General features: G+C 40.6%; 1 protein-coding gene across 2 annotated transcripts in view; it reads right to left on the bottom strand.

The window, feature by feature from the left end:
* The window catches only part of inpp5a (inositol polyphosphate-5-phosphatase A), a 134870-nt gene that overhangs the window by 48703 nt on the left and 60996 nt on the right, over positions 1-25171 (bottom strand). For both annotated transcript variants that reach the window (XM_027278479.1, XM_027278478.1), the window contains exons 5-6: positions 9157-9220; positions 7076-7179 (exon numbers count right to left, since the gene is read on the bottom strand). In XM_027278479.1, the coding sequence (XP_027134280.1) occupies positions 7076-7179; positions 9157-9220 (168 nt within the window). The remainder of the gene's footprint in view (positions 1-7075; positions 7180-9156; positions 9221-25171) is intronic.

Raw genomic sequence — 25171 nt, 5'->3', positions numbered from 1 at the left:
CATCTGGGAGCACAATTTCTGTTTTACATTTTTTTTTTTTTTTTTTTTTTTTACACACTGTCACAACATCAAATGATGTGATTAAATAGTCAAATGTCCATCAAATAGGTTCATTTGATGCTGCTTTATTCTTCTACTACAATTCAGATTACTGCACTGTATTTACACTATCCAACAGCTATAGTTACAAGTTATTTTGTACATTAAATATGATGCAGGGTTATAGATTAAACTAGCCAGCAGCATATAAAAGATGAATACTGTTTACATGTTTAGGTGCTTCGGTAGCACAGAGACTTGGCTTAGGAACAGCACAGACCCTGTATGGAGTGTGGACTGGTAATTGGAGAGGTGCCAGTTTAAATTAAATAAACTCTTCTTCATACATCACAATCACCCCATTGGTTTAGTCACAATGATTTCATAACTGCTTTGCAGCTATATTTATAATTGATTTAATTAATGTTTAAGTTATTTTATTATTTTTTAAGTCAAAAGTGTCCTGGTTCTCATTTGTGACGATTTGCTGCCTTCATCATGTGTGGTAATAAATTAAATCCTTTGACAAAATCTGGTAACATTAATTTGGACTTACTATTTTCTGATGTATTACAGATCATAGGAACAACTAATAATAATGATAATACATAAACCACCTTATAAACTGGTAATGAAAATAATCATTAGTTGCAGCACTAAATAAAGGGAAGGTTTTTATAATTTTATTTGATGCCAACTGACACTTGAAAAGTTAGTTTGAAAGTTCCCGTCTTTGTAACATATCAGTTAAATAATGCAGACACGTTATATGAGCAGCCTGTCCTAGTGAAAGTTATAGAAAACATACAGAAGTATACAACTAAGTGTGTAAACGCTGCAGACATCTAGTATACAGCTGCTTGATCAGCTCCCACCAGCCTTGAGTTAATTATCCAATCACAAGTCCAAAGATCTTCCTCAAACAGCACATGATTCACCATGAAGCTGGTTATTAAATGAGAGACAAATTGATGTTGCGAGTGTTCTCATTCTGAATAGATAAATAAGTCTCTTTCCCTCAGCCTCTCTTTTTCTGTCCATCTCTCTCTGATACTCCTAATGGGGAGTTAACTGCAGTGATGAATAAACTAATTATGGGCCAGGTCACATAATTACATATTGACTAATTTTATTTAAAAAACTCAGATGCAAATTAAAAGGCTAAGAGGTATTTGATTGCGTCTCACATCCTTCAATCTGCATTAGTACAAGATTAACTGTATCAAATTGAATTACATTAGCATACTTGAATTAATCCATACTGCCTGGGAAGGATGTATGGGCCCAATTATAACTCGCTGTCCCAATATTGTGACTTTGAAAGGACCAAATGGAATTGGATGTGACAGTCAAACTGCAGTGTAACAGACTGACCTCACACTTAAAAAAAGTCTTCAACTAACAGAATCAAAACATACTGAAAAGATAAACAAGCAATGGGGATGGACGTTTAGTGATCACATTTATATGTTTATGTACACAAAATGTACATGTCGAGTCAATCACACATTAACTATGTTGCACAGAGAGTGTACTGAGCTGTTTGTTGATGTAAAGTTGAGGAAAGAAAGTCGTCGAGTGGGGAGGATGAGGAGGACAAGATGAAGAGTGTGTGTTTGGAGGGGTGGGGTGGACTTGCTCAGTGCCCATACGAGCTCTGACTGCAGCCAGAGACGTTTAATCTCGATTTAATTTAAAGAGCCATTAACTACAATCGCAGCATTAAAATCCATCACTTCCTTGACACCCGGCCCCAGATTGCCCCATTTCCTCCACGTATGACTGATTGACCCCCTGCTTCATCGCTTGCTTATAAACGCACTTACAGCACATACACACACACCTAGACACATACACGGTAAACATGCAGACGATCAGGCCAGTCGTGCGGAACGAGCATATCTACCATATCTACATACCAGAAAGTAAGAGGAAAATACACTTTGCTATCTATTTTAGCCAATTTAAGTGCTTTTATTTTGTAATGGGAGTCCAGTTAAGATGATTATCTCACACAATCAATCAAAGCGCAGAAGAAGAGAAGTGTCTCTTTCTATTGGTTGACATGATGACATCATGATTTGGTTGCTGCAGCTGATACTGGAGAAGAGATGATGACACAGATGCTGTCCAGCCCCATTTAATCTCCTGCTGAAACATCATCATCACCACCCCTCCTTATACCCCCCCCCCCCCCCCCCCCCAATACACACACACAAACACACACACACACAAATTGTATCTTCTTAAAAAACAGAAGCATTTAACTAAAATACTCTTTGAGAAGCTGTGGCACAGTTATTCAGAATAGAAGACAATTTGGATTCAATGGGTAGGTGACATATAATCATATCGATATATCAGGTTTGGTTGGCCATAAAAAGTCAGAGGGGAGGGGGTGAGGGTGGAAGTCAAAGGCCAACGGTAAAGGTCACAAGGCTCGGGGTGACATTGGCTGACCTTCCACAGGTCAGCGATGGCGTCTCCGCCCATGACAGTGATGAACGGCAGCTACACACTGGGTCACATCCAGGGGTGTCAGGCTATACATATACAGGCTGACCATAACACACACACCACACACACATGCACGCATGCACACACACACGGGATGGGAAAGGGACAGACATAAGGAATATAGAAAAAGACAAGATGGGGTGATAGGAACTGGAAACCCATACATAAATTGTGACCAATGGAAAATTATGCTTAAAAAAGTCAGATGATAAAATGTCAGACATGACACACACACACACACACACACCTAACTCTCAGTTCCTTCTCCAAAACACCCTCCCGCCACCGTATCCCGTCCATCCCTTTGATTCTTGACCTTTCTTATATTTCAGCTCAGAGTCCGACCCCCATAAATAATATTATGGCGGAGTGATGTTTTTTTTTTGGGGGGGGGGGGGGGCATAGAAGAGTGCAGGACTCGGAGAGGAGGGGGGAGTGAGTAGGGGGTTACACAAAAGCCCTGTGACAGAAATGCACTGTGAGTAATAAGTAATACACACAAACGCTGATTGATTTGAGCTCTGGTAGACAGTCACATTTATCTTTATTCCATCATCCGAGGGGGCCCCATCAAATAAGAGAGGGCCTCACATAGGGTTTATATGACTGGACAGCACATGAACGTGTGTGTGTGTGTGTGTGTGTGTGTGCGCGTGCTTGGATAAAGATGCATCACATGTACGAGAGCAGTGTCTAGCGTTGTCACCACTCAAATATTTCAGTAAACACAAAGTGCTTCAGGAATTCACGTGGTAAATTCAAGAAGATGAAAGACAAATGTGGATTCAAACAGTCAGACAGCAGCTGAAATGGGATTTTTCCAGTACAGTTCAGTTGTAAAATCAAGATAATTTTTCTGATCCTTCTGTATACCAAAAAAATGAGTGTAGAAAGGCTTCATTTAGCCTTCATTTCAACATTATCCCCTCATTTATGAGCTCCTTGCAGTCTCGTGGATCACGCCTGTCACAGAGAACAGCATCTGTGTCACAGGTGTCTTGTCTGGTGATAAACGCGCAGAGCATTTTTACAAGCAATGCCAGTTTAAATGACTTCATCTTCTTAACGTACGCATCGCATCTATGAATCACACATGGTGTTTAAATCAAAGGAGAAAAACATGAGGGAAGTTAACTTTCATCGGGGGCAGAACTTGAAAGTAATCACAGCCCTGTATCAGAGCTTACTACAGAGGGCACTAAAAGGGTATGAAAAGTCAATGCTTTTATGGACACGCTAGTGGTGCCAAACAACAAATACAAACTCATATGGATGTTGATCTACAGCCTGTCCGCTATTTCCTTCCCTTCTCCCGCTCTCCTTTTTTTTCCTTCTACGGCTGTGTAAAACAATCAATAGCAAGGGCACATTAAGGTCTGGGTCGTATACTTTATTTATATAAGGCAATGACAAATCCTTATGATGCAATGGTTTTTGGAGGCGTGTATTACTGCGCCAAACAAATAAATATATTAATGCCCACTGGGGAGGTGGAGAGATTGACGGAACAACGGGAAACGACAAGCCGCCAAATCCATCACAGCGACCTTTCAAAAGAAATGCGCCCACAATTTTGTCCACTTCCTTCTTATTCAGCATTTCAATTAATGTCCCTGCTTCTCTCTGCTCCACTCACGGCCATAACTCAAGGTGGGATTACGGAAAGAACCGATGTTTTGCATATGGAGGGCTTGTCACTTAAATCAGAATCAAACTACTGTAGGAGCAGAAAGCGGGAAGTGTGAATGTAAGTGATTTTACCCAATATTTTATTTTATGACACTGACTTTAGCCACTTTTAAGAAAGCTATCACGAGCATGATTAAGTGTGGTGGAAATATTTTATAGCTTCTGTTTGAGGCCTATTTAGTTTGTCTGTTATTTTGGCCACTGTCAATTTTTTAATAATCCACCCTGCTTTCATCTCAAATAGAAGAGTTACTCACGAATCCAGTCAGAAGAAGACGCTGACTTTTTACTTTAACATCTCCAAGCAGACATCACAGGTTAAATAAAAAAATCTATATTAATAATTGAATAATTTAATTTCTGATTGTTCTCTTTCCACACTGGTTGGACATTTAGTAGCACACGCTACACCAGAGCTGAAACAATTAATTGATGAGTCGACTGACCTGAAAATCATTAACTTAAATAAACATATATTTGTTTACTTTTCAAGTAAATTGCCAAACATTTTACCAGCTTCTTAAATATAGGTATTTGCTCTCTTAATTTCAGTCCTTAGGTTGTGGACAAAATGAGTGATTTGAACACTGTGAAAACTGTGGCAGACATTGTACCAAATTTTTCACACACACAACAATTTATCTTGAAAATAATTAGTGAATGAATGAATCCATAATTGAAAGAATCAACACTTGCAGCCCATCTGCGCACATAGAACCTTGTGATAATATGGATGCACACTTAAATGCAGTGAACAGTACTGAGTGACATTTGGTTTCTCTTTTATACACACAAACCGACACACACACACACACACACACACACACACACACACACACCCAGCCCTCCCACCATGATGTCATCAGCAGCTCGCTCAGTGACACTTTATTAATGGGGGACCGTAAAGGTAAGACACAAGCAGAGAAACACACACATCTGTCTCCCACCGGCCACCTGAGCTGTATGCTGTCACTCTCTAACCTTCCTCAGAGGATTCTGTCTGACAGAGCGGTTGAATTTCAAACACACGTGACTTTTTTTTTTCTTCTTTGATTAGTTATGAGCATATAAACAAGACGCCTGACCCCTGTGTCTTTATTGTTAACTTAATGAAATCATTCAGTTCGGGTGTCTTTCCACATTTATCACAACAATTACTCCACACATCTACGGCTGCATGACCCAAGACTCAAAGCAACTGGTTTGGGACTGTGTGTGGCGTTCTGTCCGGTCCAAGATCCCCGTGTAATAGGATTCCTCAAAGCTGCAGATGGATGGCAAATCTAGGCGGTTTCATCTACTAAAAGAGGGCATAAATCACTATCGGAGGAAGCGGGGACGAGGCAGGGGTTATCACCAGTCTGCCTCTCTCATGAGAGCTTTGCATTAAAGCATTAGTGAAATTAATTCATCTTTCATAAGAGGTTTGAGCAGTATCTGTGATCTATGATAACAACCAATTTCTCACTACGGAGGGGCCGGAGGAGGGGGGAGGAGGAGAGAAAAAAAAAAATACTCTGCGACCCTGATAGACTACACAAATCTGCTCTTTTTAAATGGGCTAACATTATCTGGAGTGCTGCTCTCTGGAGCATCATCCCAGATTCATATCCCAGCCGGGAAAGAGGCATAAATCACGGGGCAAAACTTTTCTCATCTGCACCCCCCCAACACACACACCTCCCTTCTCTCTACATCACTCCCCTCATCCCTCTCGCGCTGTGCCATGCCAGGTTTGTTTTGTGGTTTTCTTTGCTTGTCCTGTTAAACGCAGAACAATGCTTTTGCTGTAATCATTTTAAATGGCTTTGCGCCTCAATCAGTGTAATTGGTTTTAGATCATCTCTGGAATGGGAAAGTGGGAAACCTGAGACGTGAAGATGTTTAGGTGTGTGTGTGTGTGTGTGTGTGTGTGTGTGTGTGTGTGTGTGTGTGTGTGTGTGTGAATGCATATGTTTGTGTGTATGTCTAGGGTGGCTCAGGGTGGGGAGTCCTGCAGTGTGTGAAAGAGACGGAAATTGGGGGGAAGTGTGTGAAGGGGCCGTATCCATCTGTTTTGCATATATTTGCAGAGGCGGCCGTCGGAGCATGGTTGACAGATGAGTGGGGAGTGCGGGGATGACACACGGGCGGTCGTGCTCTTTATTACTATATCAGCACAGCTATGCTGAGCGCTCAGCTCCCCTCTGATGGCACACCACGTTGAAAACCAGAAACACCAAACACAGCGGAGTGAGCAGAGAATTGCTCCACGGGACACGGCAGACACAACGAGGACTTTTCTCTGTTTCATGATTTGAATTTTTTGACTGATTTGTCTTCAAATCAGCCATGTGTCCAGCCGGACCTCCACAAAGCAGAGAAAGAAAATTGGACCTTAAAACAAAGAATAAAAAAGATAAATAGAAAACTAAATTGCCTTTGAAATTTCAATAAAAAGTAGGGACAAGAAAAACTCTTTTATATATAATCTGTGATTTAATAATAACTATAATAATTTGTATAACCTGATGATCAACGGGTAAAGTGTAATATAGGATTTTTTTGTAATCTTATTTAGGGGAAAACATTAAAACAGATTTCTTTTTATATACAACATCAAACGATATGTGGTAAGAAGGGCAAAGGATACTGAATTTCATGAGTAATTGATCACTTTTAAGTTTAGCAGCTTTATTAAACCTGCATACTGTATACAACGTGAAAGAGCTTTGTGTTTATCCGTCCTGACACTCACTGTGATATCTGTCAGTCCGTACGTCTCAACAGAAAGCCGTCTGAGAAGACAACACCACCAGTCAATCAAAGAGTGCTTATTGACTTTACCCACCTCAGGAAAGTAGTCCTGTGGAAACTTCTCCTTCTCCAGCGAGGGTGTGCTTTCTAGTGTCTCTGAGTATGTTTCCTTCCCGACCACCTTCTTGAATTTCTTGGCTTAAGTGGAGATGGAGGGAAGATGGGCAGAGGCAGAAGGAGAAGGGGAGAAGGTGGAGAAAGGAAAAAGGTTAGGCTTTTTTCTGAAGACCCCATGTGTGAGTCTGAATCTCTTGATACAATTAGAGCTCACTGAAAGCCAAAGTCACTTTGGCTTCTCAGGCAACTGCACCACCTGCTGGTCAGAGTGAAGAACACGTGTGTTCAGCAGGAGGTGAGTGTGAGAGGTCACAGCATGGTACAAGTCAAATATTTTGCTGCAATTTGTTTCACGTCAGGATAGCTCTTTATTCATCGTTACATGAATATAAAATATCTGGCCCAAACAGGAGCAGTGGTTCTGATTCTCACCTGTACACCACAGACATGTGGGATCTGAATCTACAGTCTCAGGACAGAGGGTGTTGTAGGTTCTGTCTTAGTCTTTCTGAGTCATGTTGGTGGTTTGTGACTTTTGGCTACAAAAATAAACTTAACACTTCAACAGAACAAATGTGACCACAAAGTCTGCATCTTATGAGCACGCATTGCTGCCAAGAAGAAAGTGACTTAATTAAACGTGTGTGAGGCAGGACTGGAGTCACTCAGGGCTGTAACAACACATTGTGATACAAGGCAGCAACAGCATTGCAACATTCTTCAGTTTAGAGTATAAAGATCAGCTTATAAAAAAGTACTATATCTAATACAATTTTGTATTATAGTTTATGCCTAACAAGGAAATAGTATGAAATTGTGTACTAGAACCTGACCAATATTTGCATATTGCAAATGATATTAATGGTATTGGCGTATAAATGATCTGATATGCAGCAATATGAAAAATGGGTACGTGGTCTCTGGCCTGTGGTAATACATTAGTGTCACTGCAAAGTTTAACTGAGATTTTCATTACTATGGCTAAGAAAAGAAGAAGCAGCCACCCAGCAATGTCAACTAGAATTGGGCAATAATGAATTAAATCATTTAAAATGTTGAACAATATTTAACTATTTATCAGAATTCTGAGTACCTTTGAAAAGTCATATTGCTGCACTATCCACAAAGAAAAGGTCTCTTCATTCTAGCTAAAAAAAAAAAAAAAAAACTAAAAAAAACGCCGCACCAGCCGTCACATCTGTAATCAGTGAATTTTCCCTCTAAAATCTGGATCAGTCAGCCTCTGTTGTATGCAGTGTGTTTCTGTGCTGTGAACCCTGTTTGAGTATGAGGAATATGAATGCATTGACTGGTGTCACTTCACTTTCAGTCTGTGAAGCTGAATTCTTTTCTCAAACCACTGAAAGAGCAAACTTCTCTCTTAATGAGCACCCAATGGGCCTTTATCATGGAATTATGTCTCACTGTGACACTTGAATAGAACAGAGCCAATGTTAATGTCATTAGTAACATCTGTGCTTTTTCTACCGTGACAAGTCAAAATGTCTGCTGTGGAAAAGGCCTGTGACAAAAAGCAAAGCAGCACAGTGCGTACCATAGTTTATATCATTCTGACTTTAAATATATGTGTGTACATGACGAGTGGCCCTCTCCCCTCTCGACCCCTCCGCTGCCTTCGCCCTGTCCTTCACTGGGGTAACTGGTGCTAATGCTGACTTGGGTCTAATAGGAAGCGAGGCGCCTCCACATCTATATCCCTTCTTTAATTAGCGTGGCCGTCGGACCCCGAGGCCCTCTGACACCGCAGGCTGATGAGACCGCGTTAACTGTCCAATAACCCGCCACACACCATTACTGTAGGCCTGAAATCTTATGAATTAAATCCTAATATTAATAAGCATTACCATTCTGTCCCCCTCCCTTTACATTATCCTCCAAGCCAATCTTAGCTCGCTAGTTTTGATGGAAGCGGGAATAGCCTGCAAATGGTTGTGTGTGATATGCAGGGGTGGGATGAGGGGGCACGATGTGAGGATTACATTTCAAGACACTGGTGATGATGTATCATGTGGAAGTGTGTTGGACGGGGGCACTCACCTTTGAAATCAAACTGGTGGATGTTTTTCAAAGAATCGTGGATAAAGTAGAAACTTCCGAGAGCCTGCAAGAGAAACAGGATTAGTGAGATTGGACAAGTGGAGAATACTTTAATATATTCATATCTTCATCTCTCTGCTTGATCAAATTACTTCACAGAAAAAGATTCTCCACATAAGAGTGAAAATAAAACTATTGTGCTCGTGTTTATCACATCATTTCTTCTCTTTTCACAATGTGGAGAGTGCACCTAATGTGAGAATGTTCGACTAATAAACTGGGCTTAAAGTATAGAGCCTCACTCTTTAACACACTCCAGAGCACACTCCACATAGCTCCGCTCAATGAGAAGCCACAAACACTACACACCATCAACTACACAACAACAGGTGCAGCGTGCTCTCAGTACAGTACACTCAGCAGCGAGCTCTCTGTACACCCCATTCTCGGGCTCAGAGTCTTCTAATGTGCCGAGTCAACAATTTGATCTTTCAAAGGACACATTCAGATGGACTTTTGAAAGAGCAAAGATCGACTTCAATAGGCTTAAAATCTTAATTTTCCCTGTGAACAATCAGGAAACTTTCCCAGTCGGGGAACAAGCCAATCAAAGTCTGTGGGAAGAAGTAAGAGTTGTGCAGAGGGGGATTTGATGCGGTTCACAGTCCACTACACTGCTTTCTGTTGCCCTCTTTACATTTAGGGCAAATGGAGGCAAAGCTCAAGCTCAATCCCCTGTGTCTTTGAGATAGCAGACCTCTGGCTCGGGATAATTCTGAGTCTCCTTTCTACCCTCATAGAGAGAGGCAAAGAGCGGTGAGTAACTTTTACTATAAAGACCAGAGCGACCAAATGAAAACATAAGTGAGTAGAGGAAAAATGGTGGAAGACAAAGAGTTAGACAGAAAACAGCAAAGTTGTGACGTACAAGATGAGGTAATAGAAGGGAAGTTTCTCATGCTCAGGTACAGTAAAAGAAAGAGGAGTGATGAAGTGAGGTTGGAGGGGTGTGATCAAAAGAAGGAGGAGACCTCTGTAGAAGAAAAGGCTCTGGGCATGAAGAAGGATTTAGTCTGGAGGGTTTTCCTGTGTTTTCCTATTGAGGCCGGGTGCGGACGCCTCTCTCCGGCACGCCGGGAGAGAGTTTGGGCCCGGCCTTTGCATTATTTATGAGCGCCGGCACATCTTGAGATTAAACATTTGCTGATTTGTCAAAAGCACAAACATGAGGTCCTGCCCATCTCCTTGACATATAAGTTCAGCCGACGGAAAACACTGTCGCACATTTAATTGATGAGAACAGCGGCTGGTGACCCGAACCCCCCGCCGCGCTCCCTTCCCTCCCTTATTCCTTCTCCTGCTCTGACGGAGGACAGAGAGAAAAGGAAAAGGGTGGTGGGGGTGCGTGTACGAGAGGGGACGGCGCTGGGCGAAAGGCAGGACTCAAGGTCACAGCTACACATTGCGAGAGGACGGTTTCCAGGAAGGGCCCCTACACTTATTTGTGCTCACTTGTCTTTATGTTCTGTTTCACCTTAAAGTGCCAACAACAGACCCAGAGACAGAGATGGATAGGGAAACGGGCCGAGGGAGGGGGAAACCATGCCATTTGTCAAAATGGTGCTACTATGCTAACTGCTGGTGTTTGTGTAAATATTTCAGTGGGTAGTCAAGTAAAAATGACAATTTTGAAATATGACACTAGGGAAATTATGGCGGGAAAAAAGGGATATATTTCACCCGATTAGAAATTAAACTGCACAACTGCAATTTATCTGGAAAGTCAACGTACTGCTGCTGGCACAATTAGGTTCTGAATCAGTTGGCTGACTGACAGAAAATGAATAACCGAAGTTTGAACAACTAATTCATGGTTTAAGACGGTCCAAGGTGCTTGAATGAGAATTTTCTGATATTCAGTGAGTTAGTATAATATAGTAAAATCAGTATCTTTGGGTTTTAAACAAGGCTACACAATGTGCACAGTTTCATACTGTAATTTATTTTGACATTACGATTAGTAAGAATGATTATTTATGTATCAAAAGTTTCATTTTTACTGAAACAACTGAAATCACAGTTATGTGACATCTGTAGGGGAATATCTGGAAAACATAACTTGTAGGCCAGGGCATCTCTGCTCTACAGTTCTACTTCATTATAATGCTGTTTTGACATATTTTCCTTGAACAAAAATAAAAATGCAGCTTCGGAAATTTGGATGCTGCAATTCAAAAATAATAATAATAATAATAATAATAATAATAATAAGAGGCTAAGAGCAGCACTAGTTTTAAACTGTAGGCATTTTTCACTTTCTGACTTTTCTCAAACAAAATGATTGATTGATGATGACAGTTAATTGGACAAATACTCTCCAGGCTGATTGATCAAACATGAAAATAATCAGCCCTGAAGAGTTAACTGATTAATGATTGCAGGGAGTCTTCAACAACTATTGCTGCATATGAAAATAAAGAACTAAAGAAAGAAATGATTGAAAGCTTCACTTAAACTCTCAATAGCCACTGTGTGTGTCTCTCAGTTGAAGCTGATCCTTCTGCAGGCCCTCAATGCCCAAGAGCACAAAAATAAAATTAATATGACATCAAACAAATCGGCATGAATCAATTTTCAAATAAATGATAAACAACTATGCTTAAGTGGCTATCCGTGTAATCGCAAAAATCTACTTAACCTTCAACCCTAATAAATATTTATTTGACATCAGGGTTCAGAACCTAGCAGCTGCTCTGCTCTCTCTCCTCTCCTATGCCTCCCTCCTGCACTCTTCATGAAGAAGCTATTATATTAGCAGGGCGCAATTAATCCATTTGTCTCCTTACATGACAGCCTCAAAATATTCATTAGGGCTGGACTGCGCTGACAGGCCATGCTTATCTTTTACCAGTAGCTTTACAATGGCCTGTGTCAAACGTATGTTTGTCACGTCCCTCTTTATTGATTAGCTGCCAGATTCACTTGAAATAATTAAAAGTATATTTTACATATTTATAAACCCCACTGCCACGACGGCTACTTAATTTTCCATTAGTAAAATGCAGTCTATTAAGTGCACCATGAGGGCCGCGGGGGAGGTAAGGGGAAATGAGTAATCACCATAATTGTAGACAGAAAGACAATAACCGCGCCATAAAAGCTGGGGTTTTATGACTCCTTCTGGCAATGCTATCTCTTATCACGGGTTGTATTGGCTACGCCGCTCACAGATAAGGGCACACTGACACAACGGGGTCTGAACTCGCTGTCCATGTGCATGTGTGTGTTCGTACAAGTGTGTAGTTGACATTTCCAAAACCCCAGCAGATATGGGCTGAACAAGTCCCAATAGACTGGCTGGTGGAAAATAGAGACTTGAGAGCTGCAGTACATAGCCTGCATACTTTGCTCCGCTGAATGCTTTATCGATACCGAGGGCTGCAAAAATTAGTTCTGGCCGACGAAGAGAAGCAGGAATTCTGTGACCTCTGAATAGATTTTCTGCGTTTAATGTGAAAAATGAGCCATAAAGCAAACATAAAAGTAATAATTTTTCTTCAAGGTCTCACCTCCAATCTGTGCTAAGGGAGAGTGGCCAGTCCCAGGAGAGCTGACACATACACACTCCAGTGTCATCACAGTGTCACTGTACAACTTCCGAGGGTAATGTTCTGCTGTCCCCCAGACGCTAGCAAAGTGCAGGCTTATGGGTTTGTGGAGCATAGCGATGAGCGTGTGTCCAAAGATGGTTTCAACAGGAAAATAGATGATACACTCATAAAGCAGCTTCTCCAAAAATGATGTACCGGGGATGAGCGGGGTTGTTCTTCTCTTAAAACATATATATATTATCTATATACTATCTAATATATATTATATTATATATATATATATATATACATATATATATATATACATATACATACACATACACATACACATACACACACACAAAACAGGTCAGCATTACAAATATGATCTTTGACTGAGGCCATAGTTTTGACTATTTTTGGTGGGGGTTTTTTTTGTTGTTGTTTTTTAGATCCAATATCCAATTTTACACAATTTAGAGGAAATCTTTAAATCTTCTGAAAGTGCTTTTTTGGCAGTGTTGCACTCTATTCTGTCTCATTTCTGACTAAAAGTTTAATTATTGTTTGCTATAACTTGTGTTTTGTTTTTGTAGTTTTTTGGACATCATGATGCAGCAGCAACAACAAATTCCAACTGTGTGAGTACACAATCAATGAGATGATCAGGTAACAAAGTTAACACAGATTATCTAAACCACTTTATTTGAAGGAAGAACTGATGTGTTGATCACAATCTCTCATTGTACAAAAAGACTGTGTGAGTGGATTTGATTAGTCAATCAATAGGTCATTTTGAAAATTGATTAATTGTTTTAGTAAAATAAAAAAATAAAAAAATCCAGACTGTGTCCACCTTCTTGTTTGCTCGTTTTCTTTTTGAGCATCTGTAGTTTTGGACTGTATGACAAAACAACCAACCTGAAGGGGACAGAGAGAGGAATGACATGTGATATGTACTAGCTACTGAGGAGCCACCAATTTCTGACAATTACTGATCAAACTATTTATCTAGAAAAAACAAAATAAAACAAAACAGCAGTTTAATCAATAAGGAAAATAATAGTTACTATCAGCTACAGTACAGTAGGTCTAAGAGTTTAATAACCTGTTTGATCATCTGAGCTTTAAAAACATTTTGACACATTTCAAGTTGTCAGAAAATAATGTGGTGAATAAAGTCTCACTGACAGGCAGAATGGCCAGACTATTTTTTAAAAAAGCACAAAAACAGAATAACCCATTTAGAGCACTTTCTTTGAAGTGATACAGTACTTGCACCATGATCAGGGATATCTCAATGTTCAGGCTACAAGCTTGTTACAGCCACCTCAGAGAAATATCTCCTCAGGGGTTTTTCTGTGGCATTTTGCCCTCTAGACAGCAGAGACAAAATGGGCTGTTTTCCAGTTTATATCTCATTGCTCAGAAATCCCTGGAGTCCCCTCATCTGTCAAATCACGAGTGATGCCACACTTCCACATAAACCTGCACATACAAACATAACTACAGAAAAACAACTCACAAATGTACACACACACACACACACACACACACACACACACACACACAGTCTTATCGGAAAGGTCAATCAGATGTGCTGTCATGAAGAAATGGTGTTGCGATATATCAGAGACACATGCTATGTCAAAACAGCTTAGAGATGGAGGCAGAGACATACGCTCTGACTAATAGGTACATAATATCCTCATTAGTCACTAAGGAGCAGCATTCATACATGGTTAAATTCTAAACACACTCCAAATCAGAGTGAAAAGGGCGAATCCTTCGGCAGCCAATAGAACAGCATGCTATGTGCTCTGAGAGCTGCTGAATGTAAAGAATCCACATATCTACTTCACGATCAGCCCTCTATGTCCCAGCAAGGGACCCATTGATATGCAGGATCTGGTGCTAAAAAAGCACCTTCACAGGAACCTCTCTGCACAAATCTCCAATACTGCACAAACAGCCTGTTTGTCATCCCCGGCAAGGAAAACACCCGGCACAAAAGTGAGCAGCATCAATAGAGATGGCTTGCTTTTTCAGCCCAGAGATACAGATGGTGAAGCCTTAGTATTTTCTACCCCTCCTGAGCCCACCGCCCACCCTGGGCTGCCATATGTGTTTGCCAAGGCCCTCTCCCAGTGCCATTGATTGAGTATTCAGAGTATTGAGCCACAGTGTCTATTATTCATCGGCTGCCTGGAAGGCCTGACTGGATACACAGACAAAACTCTCATTAAAACTTCCTCTGTCACTTCCTGTGATTTGAAAGCGGCCTGAGTGTTGGAGCCATCCGTCACGTCCTGAAGGAGCCCTTGTCTCTGGGGTGTGTGTTTGTGTGTGTGTGTCGGGGGGTGAGGGGCATAGGTGAGGGACAGAGGGAAGGAATTAGACCGTTATAGATATAGCAAAGAGGAAACATAATACCATAAATTTACTCATTTATTTCGCAGTAATTAAGATTTAAGTTAACCTTACTTTCCTTAATGCTCTTCCACTGTCCCCATGAGAGACCTCATGAGCAAACCTCGGAGGAAAATTGGTTTACATGGCAAAGCAGGACTAGTATTGATCCCTTACAATTAAAACAGGAATGACAGATTCAGACCACCTGAACCTCATTTTGAGTGGTATTGCAGCTACAGTACAGTGAATAATACTGATCTGCAGCATTAAACAGCAAAATATAGTCAGATGAGGCCCTTTATACTGAAACGTTTCATTATAATGCTGAAAAAACAACCAGACTAAGAGTCTACAGCCACACTAGCAGCTCTGTAAGCCTGTAATGGCCACTGCAAAAAAAAAAAAAGTTAGATTACACCCAAAGCACAGCATCAAAATGTTGACCTGATGATGAATTCACACAGACCTGCTGCTGCTGTTAGAAGAAAAGTCAGGAATCAGCTAAATCATATATGTCTGTAACAAATTATGCTGCCAACCCATCTGGTAGCCGGTATCACTGAATAAGTGAACATTTTGACATGTTAGATAAAAAGCCAAGTGATCATAGAGGACTTTAGCATTCACCCTCTAGAGAACATCAATGTTTGTAAAAATGCCAATCCATCCATCAACCGTTTGTCAAAATGTCAATCCATCCAATCTGAACCAAAGTGATCAGCCAACATTTCCATCCTTAGATCCACAATCAAACCTCTGTATCTGCTACATTTCCCAAACCCAGCCTCCATGCATCCATTTATTGATTGTCTATTTCAAGTAAACCCCCTCTGTCGTTTGGATACCTGTATTTTAGCTCTGTAGACTTCTTTTGGCAGAGTGTTTCCGGACCTCCACTTCATTATTCTAAAATCTCCCAGAATGCAGAGGGACATGCGCTCATGATTGATCTCAAAACCACTGATTTTATTTTCTTTTGAGGAAAATATTATGGATGGGTCTAAACAAGGCATAATTGGCCAAACCCGCGGCAGCGCCTGACCTGCCAACAATCCAGACCCACTCCCAAGGTTGGCTGCCTCCCTGGGAAATATTGTGCATTAATTTCATTTAGTCTCCCCTCCAACATTCAATGGTAGAAGTTAATTAAATTGCTTGTCCATTGTGTTCATCCACTTACAAAGTTAATGATATTGTGCCGGGGAATTAAAGAGCGTTTTATAAAGCGCACGGGATGGGAGCTGGCAGGCACTACATTGCCCAGTTGAACCCTGTCAGTCGGCGGGCTTCTGGACCCCCTAATTAGCAGTGAAATGGATGCTTCCATCTGCCAATTTCCTGCCACGCTCATCAGTCGTGCAGTCGCTCCTCTAACCTGCCCGGCAGAGGGGTCTAAAGCAATAAAACCATCACAGCAATGACATTCAACAAAAAAAAGAAAAGTGAATACACGTATACATGATATGACTCAGACTTTTAAAGAGCTTCTTTAGAATTCCTGCCCTTTTTTTAAGCTCTCAGCCACATCATTGGCTTCTTCAGCATAATCCAGATGGAGGAGTTTGATAACTTTGTTAAAAATGTTGGATACACACAGTAATAGCACCTTGTTTCTTTTTTCAGAGAGGATGTTTTGAATAAATGTCTTGTTATAAAGCAATAATAAAGAAATGTGGTGGTGCACATTTTGATGTGGTAAGGTACAGAACTACGGTTCTAATTAAAGGATAACTATCTAAATTCAAGTCAATGCATCATCTCTGCACAGTCCCCAATTTCCAGTAAGGTAGCAATGCCCTGTCCACTACAAAGAATGATTAATGCTCATATATATTCCAGCTGCGTATTTACTAATACGATGTTGCTACTTCAGCAGCTTTTAACGAGGACATAAAAACAGAGGATCAAAGTAAATGGGATTACACCTGTGGGGCCTGTGCTGTTGGTGACCTCTTGAGGAGGCGGGGCAAAATGTCCTTTGCATGGCAGTCTGTAAATGCATAGTGAAAATGAATTAAATGAAGCCATGGTAAGGGTGTTTTGCTTGCAGCTTGATGCAGCTATAACTGACATACTGTATGAGCTTCAGGCTGGGAAGCAGAAATCCGCTAAAAGCAGTGGTGATGCAGCTGGATTATGTTTTTGCTCCTTCTGGTGTCAATCAGGAAATAAAATGAACAAAGGGTCACCTGCATACACCTGTATTTGCTTTATTTCTATAAATGAGGAGTCTGAACCTTTTAGCCTAATCTTAAAGGGGCACTCCACCAATTTTACACATGCAGTTTACTTGTCAAGTACTATTCAGCCTGTGAAATAAGTTTACATATAATGTATAATGTCTACAGTTGGTCCGGAGAGAGCTTTGTTAAGTTTGAAAAAATTACCTGGATGATGTCATTGGAGTTATCTTAGGCTTTAAACTAGAACAAAGTTTGTCTCCACAATTCTAGCGCTGATTTGACATAAACAGAGAATATCTACAATATCCACTGTTTTAATAGTATTGTTAGAATAATTTGAGTCTGATTAGCCAGTTGTACGTGACATATGATGTTCATGAGTCGATCACTTTATTCATTTTTTTCCCCCAATAACTCAATCAATCAGATTTAATTTTGTAGAAACCATGCCCATTGCTTAGTTTACCCAGTTTAAAAGATGAAAGTTTAATATGGTTAGGCTTATTACTGCATTCTCTAAATATGATTTATATAAGTATTTTTCTTCTCCTCCTACTTTTATTTTATCTCCTTCTCTATCTTAACTTTCATCCAAAGGCTGTGACTACTTAGGTCATTTCAGTTTAGTACTTCAAGACAACAAAAAAATCTAGAAGACTTTCACGTGGTTATTGTTTATGGAAACATAACACCAGTGAAGTGGAACTTGGGTCAGGCTAGCTTATTCTAAGCTTCTCTTGGTGTATATAAGGCTGTGGTGATAGAAAGCCTCCCTCCATGTATTACTCTTGAAGAACTACAACAAACGCTGGTGTACTGTAGAGCATTTAACAAGCTGCAGTTTGTTGATGTCACCTCATCTTAACATGCAGATGCTTAATATATTTTCAGTGGCTCAAGAGGTCATCAGGACCTTGTATGCGTATATTATATATATATAATCTTCTGTGTGTAACAGGGAGTGTTTTAACCTAATTAAAGAGCAATGTCAGAGACTGCTCTGCTATGTCTCATGCTCTGGTGAATTGCTGTTGACCAGGCAGTTTAACAAAGCAAGTGGAGCACTTTTAAGGTCACCCAACCCCATGATTTACACGCAGGAATGTGAAGATTGTTGTGCAACTTGGTAATAAAGCTCAGGTCAAAACACTGCACTGCACAATTTAATCACGACACAACGCTGCAGCTACGTAATACTAAAACAGGATGTAACATTCATCCAATGACAAACAGTGACGAGCAATACGTGGGACAATTGGAGTTCTAAAGGAAAATTTTACAACGTCTGTACCCACTAACAAGGTCAACTTCTCAACCCTAAGTGTATCAGACATCTGCAATTGGGAATGAAAAGACCTTTCTTCTTTCTTCACAGGCAAATAATCTTTGGAAAGCAATCTTCAAATAAACCGTTGATCTTAGAGGCCAGGATGGTAAATAGCCACTTTCTTTAAATAACTGTGCTGTCTGGGCTTGACAAAATCATCGTTTTAAAAGGGGATATGAAGATGATGAATATTTGCCTTATTAGATTGTACCCAAAGATGAAAAATCAAAGTCTGAACAATTGAGGTATCCATTAGTAATTAAAGTGACATTACCTCCTCTCTATTTTCTCAGGCCACTGCTTGGTTGCCAGAGCCATTATTCAATTGTTTCGGATGCTGGGGGATAAAATGCCTTTAATATACTTATGCTCATTAATGTAAATCATATTTGGCTATGGATGTCCAATAATCAAAAAGAATATTTCAACTTGTAATTCCCCATCTGTAAAAGTATTCCCATTAGGGGAAGAGGCCCATGCAAATGACAGGTCTTTGAGCTCATTGATTTTTTCTTTTTTTCTTTTTTCATCTCTGCATTTTAGAAAGGCTGCTAATGTTGTCATGGACTGTTCATCAATCTATATTATTATCTGATTTAATATTACGCCTATTCATGTGGCCTCATTTGTGAAAGAATTGATTGAATTAGGATGATACAGGCTGTAGGAAGAATGGAAGCAATATCATTTTAACTGATCGCTGTGGTTGGATGAAGACTGTAAAGAAGTTTTAAAAAGTTTTTCATATTGACAGACTGAACAACTTGTTTACTTGTCCTTGATGAACACTTTGTTTGTTTTGCTTTAAACATTCTGCTGCATTTGTAGAGGTGAAGCGCATCATTTGGGGTAAAGTGACCAGTGACATAAGCAACTTTAGATGTCAAATAATCAGTATTGAGCAAACTCAACCCTCCCTAAGGATGCTGGGATAGATGTCAGCTGTGATGTCGGCTGGAAAAGTAATCAGTCAGCTTCTGTCCAGAGGCAGCTTTGATTCTGTCCCTGTCCCACGCTGCCTGTGGCTCGTTCATATGGCCTTGTAATGACAAAGTGGCATCCTTGGCTGGCCAATGAGATACAGCTCTATTGCGGAGTCCCATAATGAAATATATTAGTTTGCTGCATCTTAGTGGCATTACTTTGTCACTTGTGAGAAGAATTTATCAGGAAGGTCCTCATTTCTCTGTATCAAGAGCCCTTCCTCCTCCCTTAGTACAAACACAACTCTTCCTAAATGAAGGCAACATCGTCTAGATCATGAGCCATCTCGTGAAACATCTATAAAATATGACAGCTTCCGCGGCACAGGGACAATCGATGGCGGTCTACAGCATCTCCTTGGGCCCAGGGACTTGAGAGTGCTTCTCTGAAGATCACGTCGAGAAGTCACCCCATCAGAGCAGAGTGTTCGGTTTTGAGGTTGCGTTCAGAAAAATCATTTTTTCCCCTAGATGTATAAAAAAAATAAGCAGCTTTCTGTCTGTGTTCTGTCTGGGTATGAGCAGAGGCGTTCTCTGAGCACAACAGTGACCACAGGACCGTGAAGCTTTAGAGGAGCCTGCAAAAACACACGCAGCGGCTCGTCTCAGGCTAAGACGCCCGTCCGGTGGCTCTTTGTGGCCTTCTTTGTCTTTATGTAAAAACCAATGCTCGCCAATGATGTGTTATGTAAAATTCCCAGAGGCTTGATTTAAATGGTTGGATATCCTCCATGCTAGCTTAGTTATACTCCAGTGCATCGCCCCTAAGAGCACATGGACGCTGCATGAAAAGCAAATGTAAATGCAGCCTCAGCTTCTCAGATAACAAGAAATTATGTGATGGGGTTTTTTCCTCTTATTGTATTATTATAATAATAAATAAAAAAGGGCGAACAACGGAGGACTTTTCCTGCGCAGATGTTTCTTTTTTTATCCGTACAATCGCAGCATCCGGCCTTTCCCCTGGCCCCTCTTAAAAGACAGCTTTAGGGTGTGAGTGAGCAGAGGTCCTGTGCCAGGGGCAAGAGTGGCAGCAAACCCACGGCTGCTCTCCTGTAAATATCACACCCACAGAAATGTGGGAAGAAAAGAGGATTTGGAGGGGCCCATGCAGGTCTGGCTCCTGGGTCGCCCCTTTGAGCGCTCCACAGATGACCAGGTGGTACTGTATTGTCCATCATTAGGTCACATGTCAGTCAAGAAGAATACGCAACTTACAATGTACAGTGCATTTGTTACATCTGACAACACGTTAGACTCAGCGCTAAACATGAGTTTGGCTTTGCAGGTGCCATCTTGATATTTAGCAGAGCAGTGGGTGTGCACAAACAATTAACAACCGAACTTTCTTTGACCTTTAAATATTGTTGAGTTGAGGTGTAGGTTAATACATATATCATTCATATTGCTTTATGTTGCTTTTATGTTTTATGTTGAAAAGTGTCCCACTTTTTAAGAGGGACCAGACATGTAAGATGAACCTATGCTTTTAAATAACCATGTTTTATAGTATTTTTTCATTTGTTGTGAAGCATTTGTTAGCCTATAAATGCTGCAGTATATTAATATAAACAATGTACTTGGCTTTTAGCCTTTATCTACCCTCCAAAACACTTAGCATAGCTTGAGAAGTAGAGTTTTCAAGCTAACTGCTAGTTTTAGGGGGCTAGTCAGCAGGCTATTCTTCTGTGATGCATCTGGTGTCAAATAAGCTCGCGACTACAACCCACTACTGATGATATAGCTGTGGTACCCAGCACAACTACGATGTCTGAAGAAAAATTTAATTAGCGACGGTTAGCTGACTTGACGCTGTAAATAAGTTACCAAATGACTGGTTTGTTTAGAACAAGGTGTCCTAAACTTTCTCTGGCATGTTCTCTTTAGGAAGCTAGACAAAAAGTAGAGTTGTTTTATTTCTAAATAAATCTGCCTTACCTGACTCAATAGCCTGGTTAACGTCACAGCACTCCTTTTTCACAGCAGCCATTTTGAGCAGCAGTGGCAGGAGAAGCACAGGTGGAAGCAATAACTAATTAAGGTGCAGCAGTTAACTTGTTGATTAGATACACCTGTGTTTGAATGTCTGCTGGTAAAAATAAATGTTCAAATATGTTTCTATGTTTCCAGCACATTTCTACCTCAACTACTTGTGCCCTCTATTTTTGGAATCCCTGCTTTAAATAATCAATGGTTCCACCTGAAAGAATGCTATATCAGCCCGTTCTTCTGTATCATCGACAAGAAGATTCAGTTCTCCGTAACGGCATTCCGATAAATGCTTCGTTTCCAGTGGGCCAGAGAGTGCTTTGAAATGTGTTTTTTTCCCTTTTCAGAAATGTAATTAGGCAGTTAAAATTAAGAGCCCAAATTTAACTGAACGAGCATACCATACAATCTAATTAGAGGGCTCTTTAATGAGCTGGTAATTAGCTACAGCATGATGCACACAGGGTGCCATTGTGGCTTGAACTTGTGCAGGGACCCTGCTGACTGGGGCACCCTTTGTGTTAGATTGGTTCCCACTTGGGAAGCATTACTCACTGAAATATGGTTATGCTTTGCTTATAAGACACCACTTGCATATGTTCTGGAGTGAAGTCTTAAATGAATTGTCCTTTTTACTTACACTGTGTTTCTCTGCCATTAAGCTTCTGTCAAGACAACAAGCAGAATATACAACATAAAACAAGGGCAACAAACATAACCAACATTGGGGTGAGCGGGTGTAGTCAATATATGTGCCTGTATATTTGCTTGATCAATCATAGGAGATGCATTTTGCTGCGTGTATGCAACAGCACAGAGACAATACATCATACGCTATTGCACGCTCCGCCCTCAAACAAACCCACAGTAAGTTTCATCAGCCAGACTCTGGAGATCCCATAGCGGCACGCTGTCTTTCCGTTTGCCCAGCACCGCCCCTCATCTGCTGAAGCCCGTCTACCTCTGACCTCCAGAACCTTACAGCGACTGCATTAATTTTCCTAACAAAAATCAATCGGCCGACGAATGGGACAGGGAGGAAGGCCTTCGTTATTACACCGGGCAGGACACACCCTCTGACTGGGAGTGTGTGGCTGTTTTTATAGGTAATAGTTTAACGGGGGGTGGATGCTAGGGGACAAAGGCATTGCTCATTTTCCCCTGACCCCACAGATGAGTCATTCCAAATAAACTTACACTTGTCCCATTTCATATCATTCGAAAATTAGACCTTAAGACAATTTTGGGGTTATTTGATGTGAATTGGTTGTGTGTTAATCACAAGGAGGAAAGGATATGAGGCTAATTTGTTTGAAAAGATGGCAGTGTTGATGTTTGAGACGGAAAATAATGCATCAAGGGCAAAAGAGGACATATGACTGCAAATTCCCTGCCATGTGGCTGTTTCATTTTTGTTTGTCTATTTATATGCTGGCTAGCCGAACAGACTCACAAAACATTCCCCAAAATCAGATTAGGAAATTATGAGCCCTATAATTAACCGGCTGTTTCAGTCGAGAGCTTCGGCTTCCTATTTCCTAATGAAGAGCGAGTGAAAAATGATTTAATAATGCAACAAATGTGCTTTATGAGCTATTAATATGTAGTACATAACATAAACATGACAACAATATTGGCTACACATTTAAAGATCGGAATAAACTGTCCATGGTGGGCAGAGTATAGAGTTATGACAGTTAAAGAGGAAAGGCAGGCGCTGCATGGAGAGCTTGTGATGCCATTACTCTGACAGCAAGCGGGGGATCATCAGCCCTGGGAGGGAGGTGGAGTGACTGAGTGTGTGTGTGTTTAAAATGGCCTATGTGTTTAAAATGTGCTGCACAATACCTGCTAATTCTATTAAGTGCTTCTGTGGTGTGGCTGTGTGGTTATGGGTTGATGTAAATGGACGGCTGGTTGACTAAACAATGCAATAGCATTAGAATAAGGTGATTGGATGACAGAGTGGAGTAGAAGGCCCAAGCCCAGCCACCCTAAGACTTGCCAAGTCCATTACGTGTATTGGAGACATCTTGATATCCGTCATGGGGAGTTGCCAGCCAAGAGAAAGAAGAGGCTGTTGTTTTGTTTAGCCTTCATTGTCAAGATGGCTTCCACCTCTCGCCATCCAGGCATAGGTAATGCAATCAAATGAGGACCTCACAAACAATCCCCCCTCTCTTTCAATCTACTCTGAGACCTTTGGATCGTCTTAGGAAACACCAGTAGTCAACTGGCTCAAGGACAAGCATAGAGTTCAGTTTTGACTTTGCCACCAAGCCATCACTGTCTGATTTCATGATGTGTACCTGTTTCCATAAATCATTTCTAAAGCTCTTGACAGCCCAGAGCGGAGAACAAGAAGAAAGTTAGAGATGAAGAGGAGAGCATGGAACAAAGACTGAGTACAGCAGCAATATATTATCGCCATAATTTATGGAGGTTGATAGAGTTACCACCATCATTGCTGTGGGTTGTCTGACATATATTTATACTATGGCCACAGAAAAATCTCAGCACTTACTGGCTAGAAGGTGTCCATTAATGTTTCACTACAGACAGCATATTTGAACACCTAATAGGCAGGGGTTTGTTTGCAGTTCTGAATAATGCACAGTATTAAACTGTATAAAAAAAAGGAAGAAGTGGTAATACCCTCCAAGTTGTACATCAAACATTGTAACAGATGACGCAGTCACCTTAGGTTGTTTTTCTTGTCTGCACTTGTTGCACTGCATACAACTGCATTTACATAATGTACTGACTTAACACTTCACACTTAATGAAGTCTGACTCATATGAACAATATGAGGACATTTTCTTCCACTATATTCCTGCATTTTAAATTTTAATATGTGTAATAAAATGCATACTGAGTGGTCCAAAAAAGAAACTTCAGTGACTGGCATAAGTTACATTGAGACAGTCTATATTAAAGATAACTGACATGCTGCAAAGACATCAACAAAGTTTATTTTCCAGAGTCAACATTTTTGTTCAAACCAGGCAAAAACCATCTACCGACAAATGGGTGACATCATGTCATTTCCACTGTCAAAATGTGTTTCAACAACTACATTTTTCTCCATATACCCCCACACAATTTGGGCATCAATGTCTTATTCAAATACACTGGGCATCAAACCACCAACCTTACTATTAAAGGACCAGTGTCTAGGAATTAGTGGCACATTATACTCCATTTCTGTCATGAATAGAGCCCCCTAAATTGTACACAATGGATCTTTAACAGCCAACCTGCTCTACGCCCTAACCCACGATCCACCAGCATGCCATTCATCAGCTCTTAGACCAAAAATAAATATCACAACCAACACTAAAGTGATAAAATTAGCATTTTATCTGATTGGTTTATTTTAAACCTCAGTGTTATAATAATATCTGACTCATGATATATCAACAAATTGAGAGAGAGATGATAAGACTGCATCTTCAATTACTGTTAATGCTAATATTGTTGCATGAAGGAGAAATTACAGTGACCGTGAAAGAAATGCAAATGACCCCATC

This window comes from Larimichthys crocea, chromosome III (genome assembly GCF_000972845.2).
Source record: "Larimichthys crocea isolate SSNF chromosome III, L_crocea_2.0, whole genome shotgun sequence".
In the NCBI taxonomy this organism is placed as follows: domain Eukaryota; kingdom Metazoa; phylum Chordata; class Actinopteri; family Sciaenidae; genus Larimichthys; species Larimichthys crocea.
Note: the sequence above shows the minus strand (reverse complement) of the source record. Positions and strands in the feature narration are given on the sequence as shown.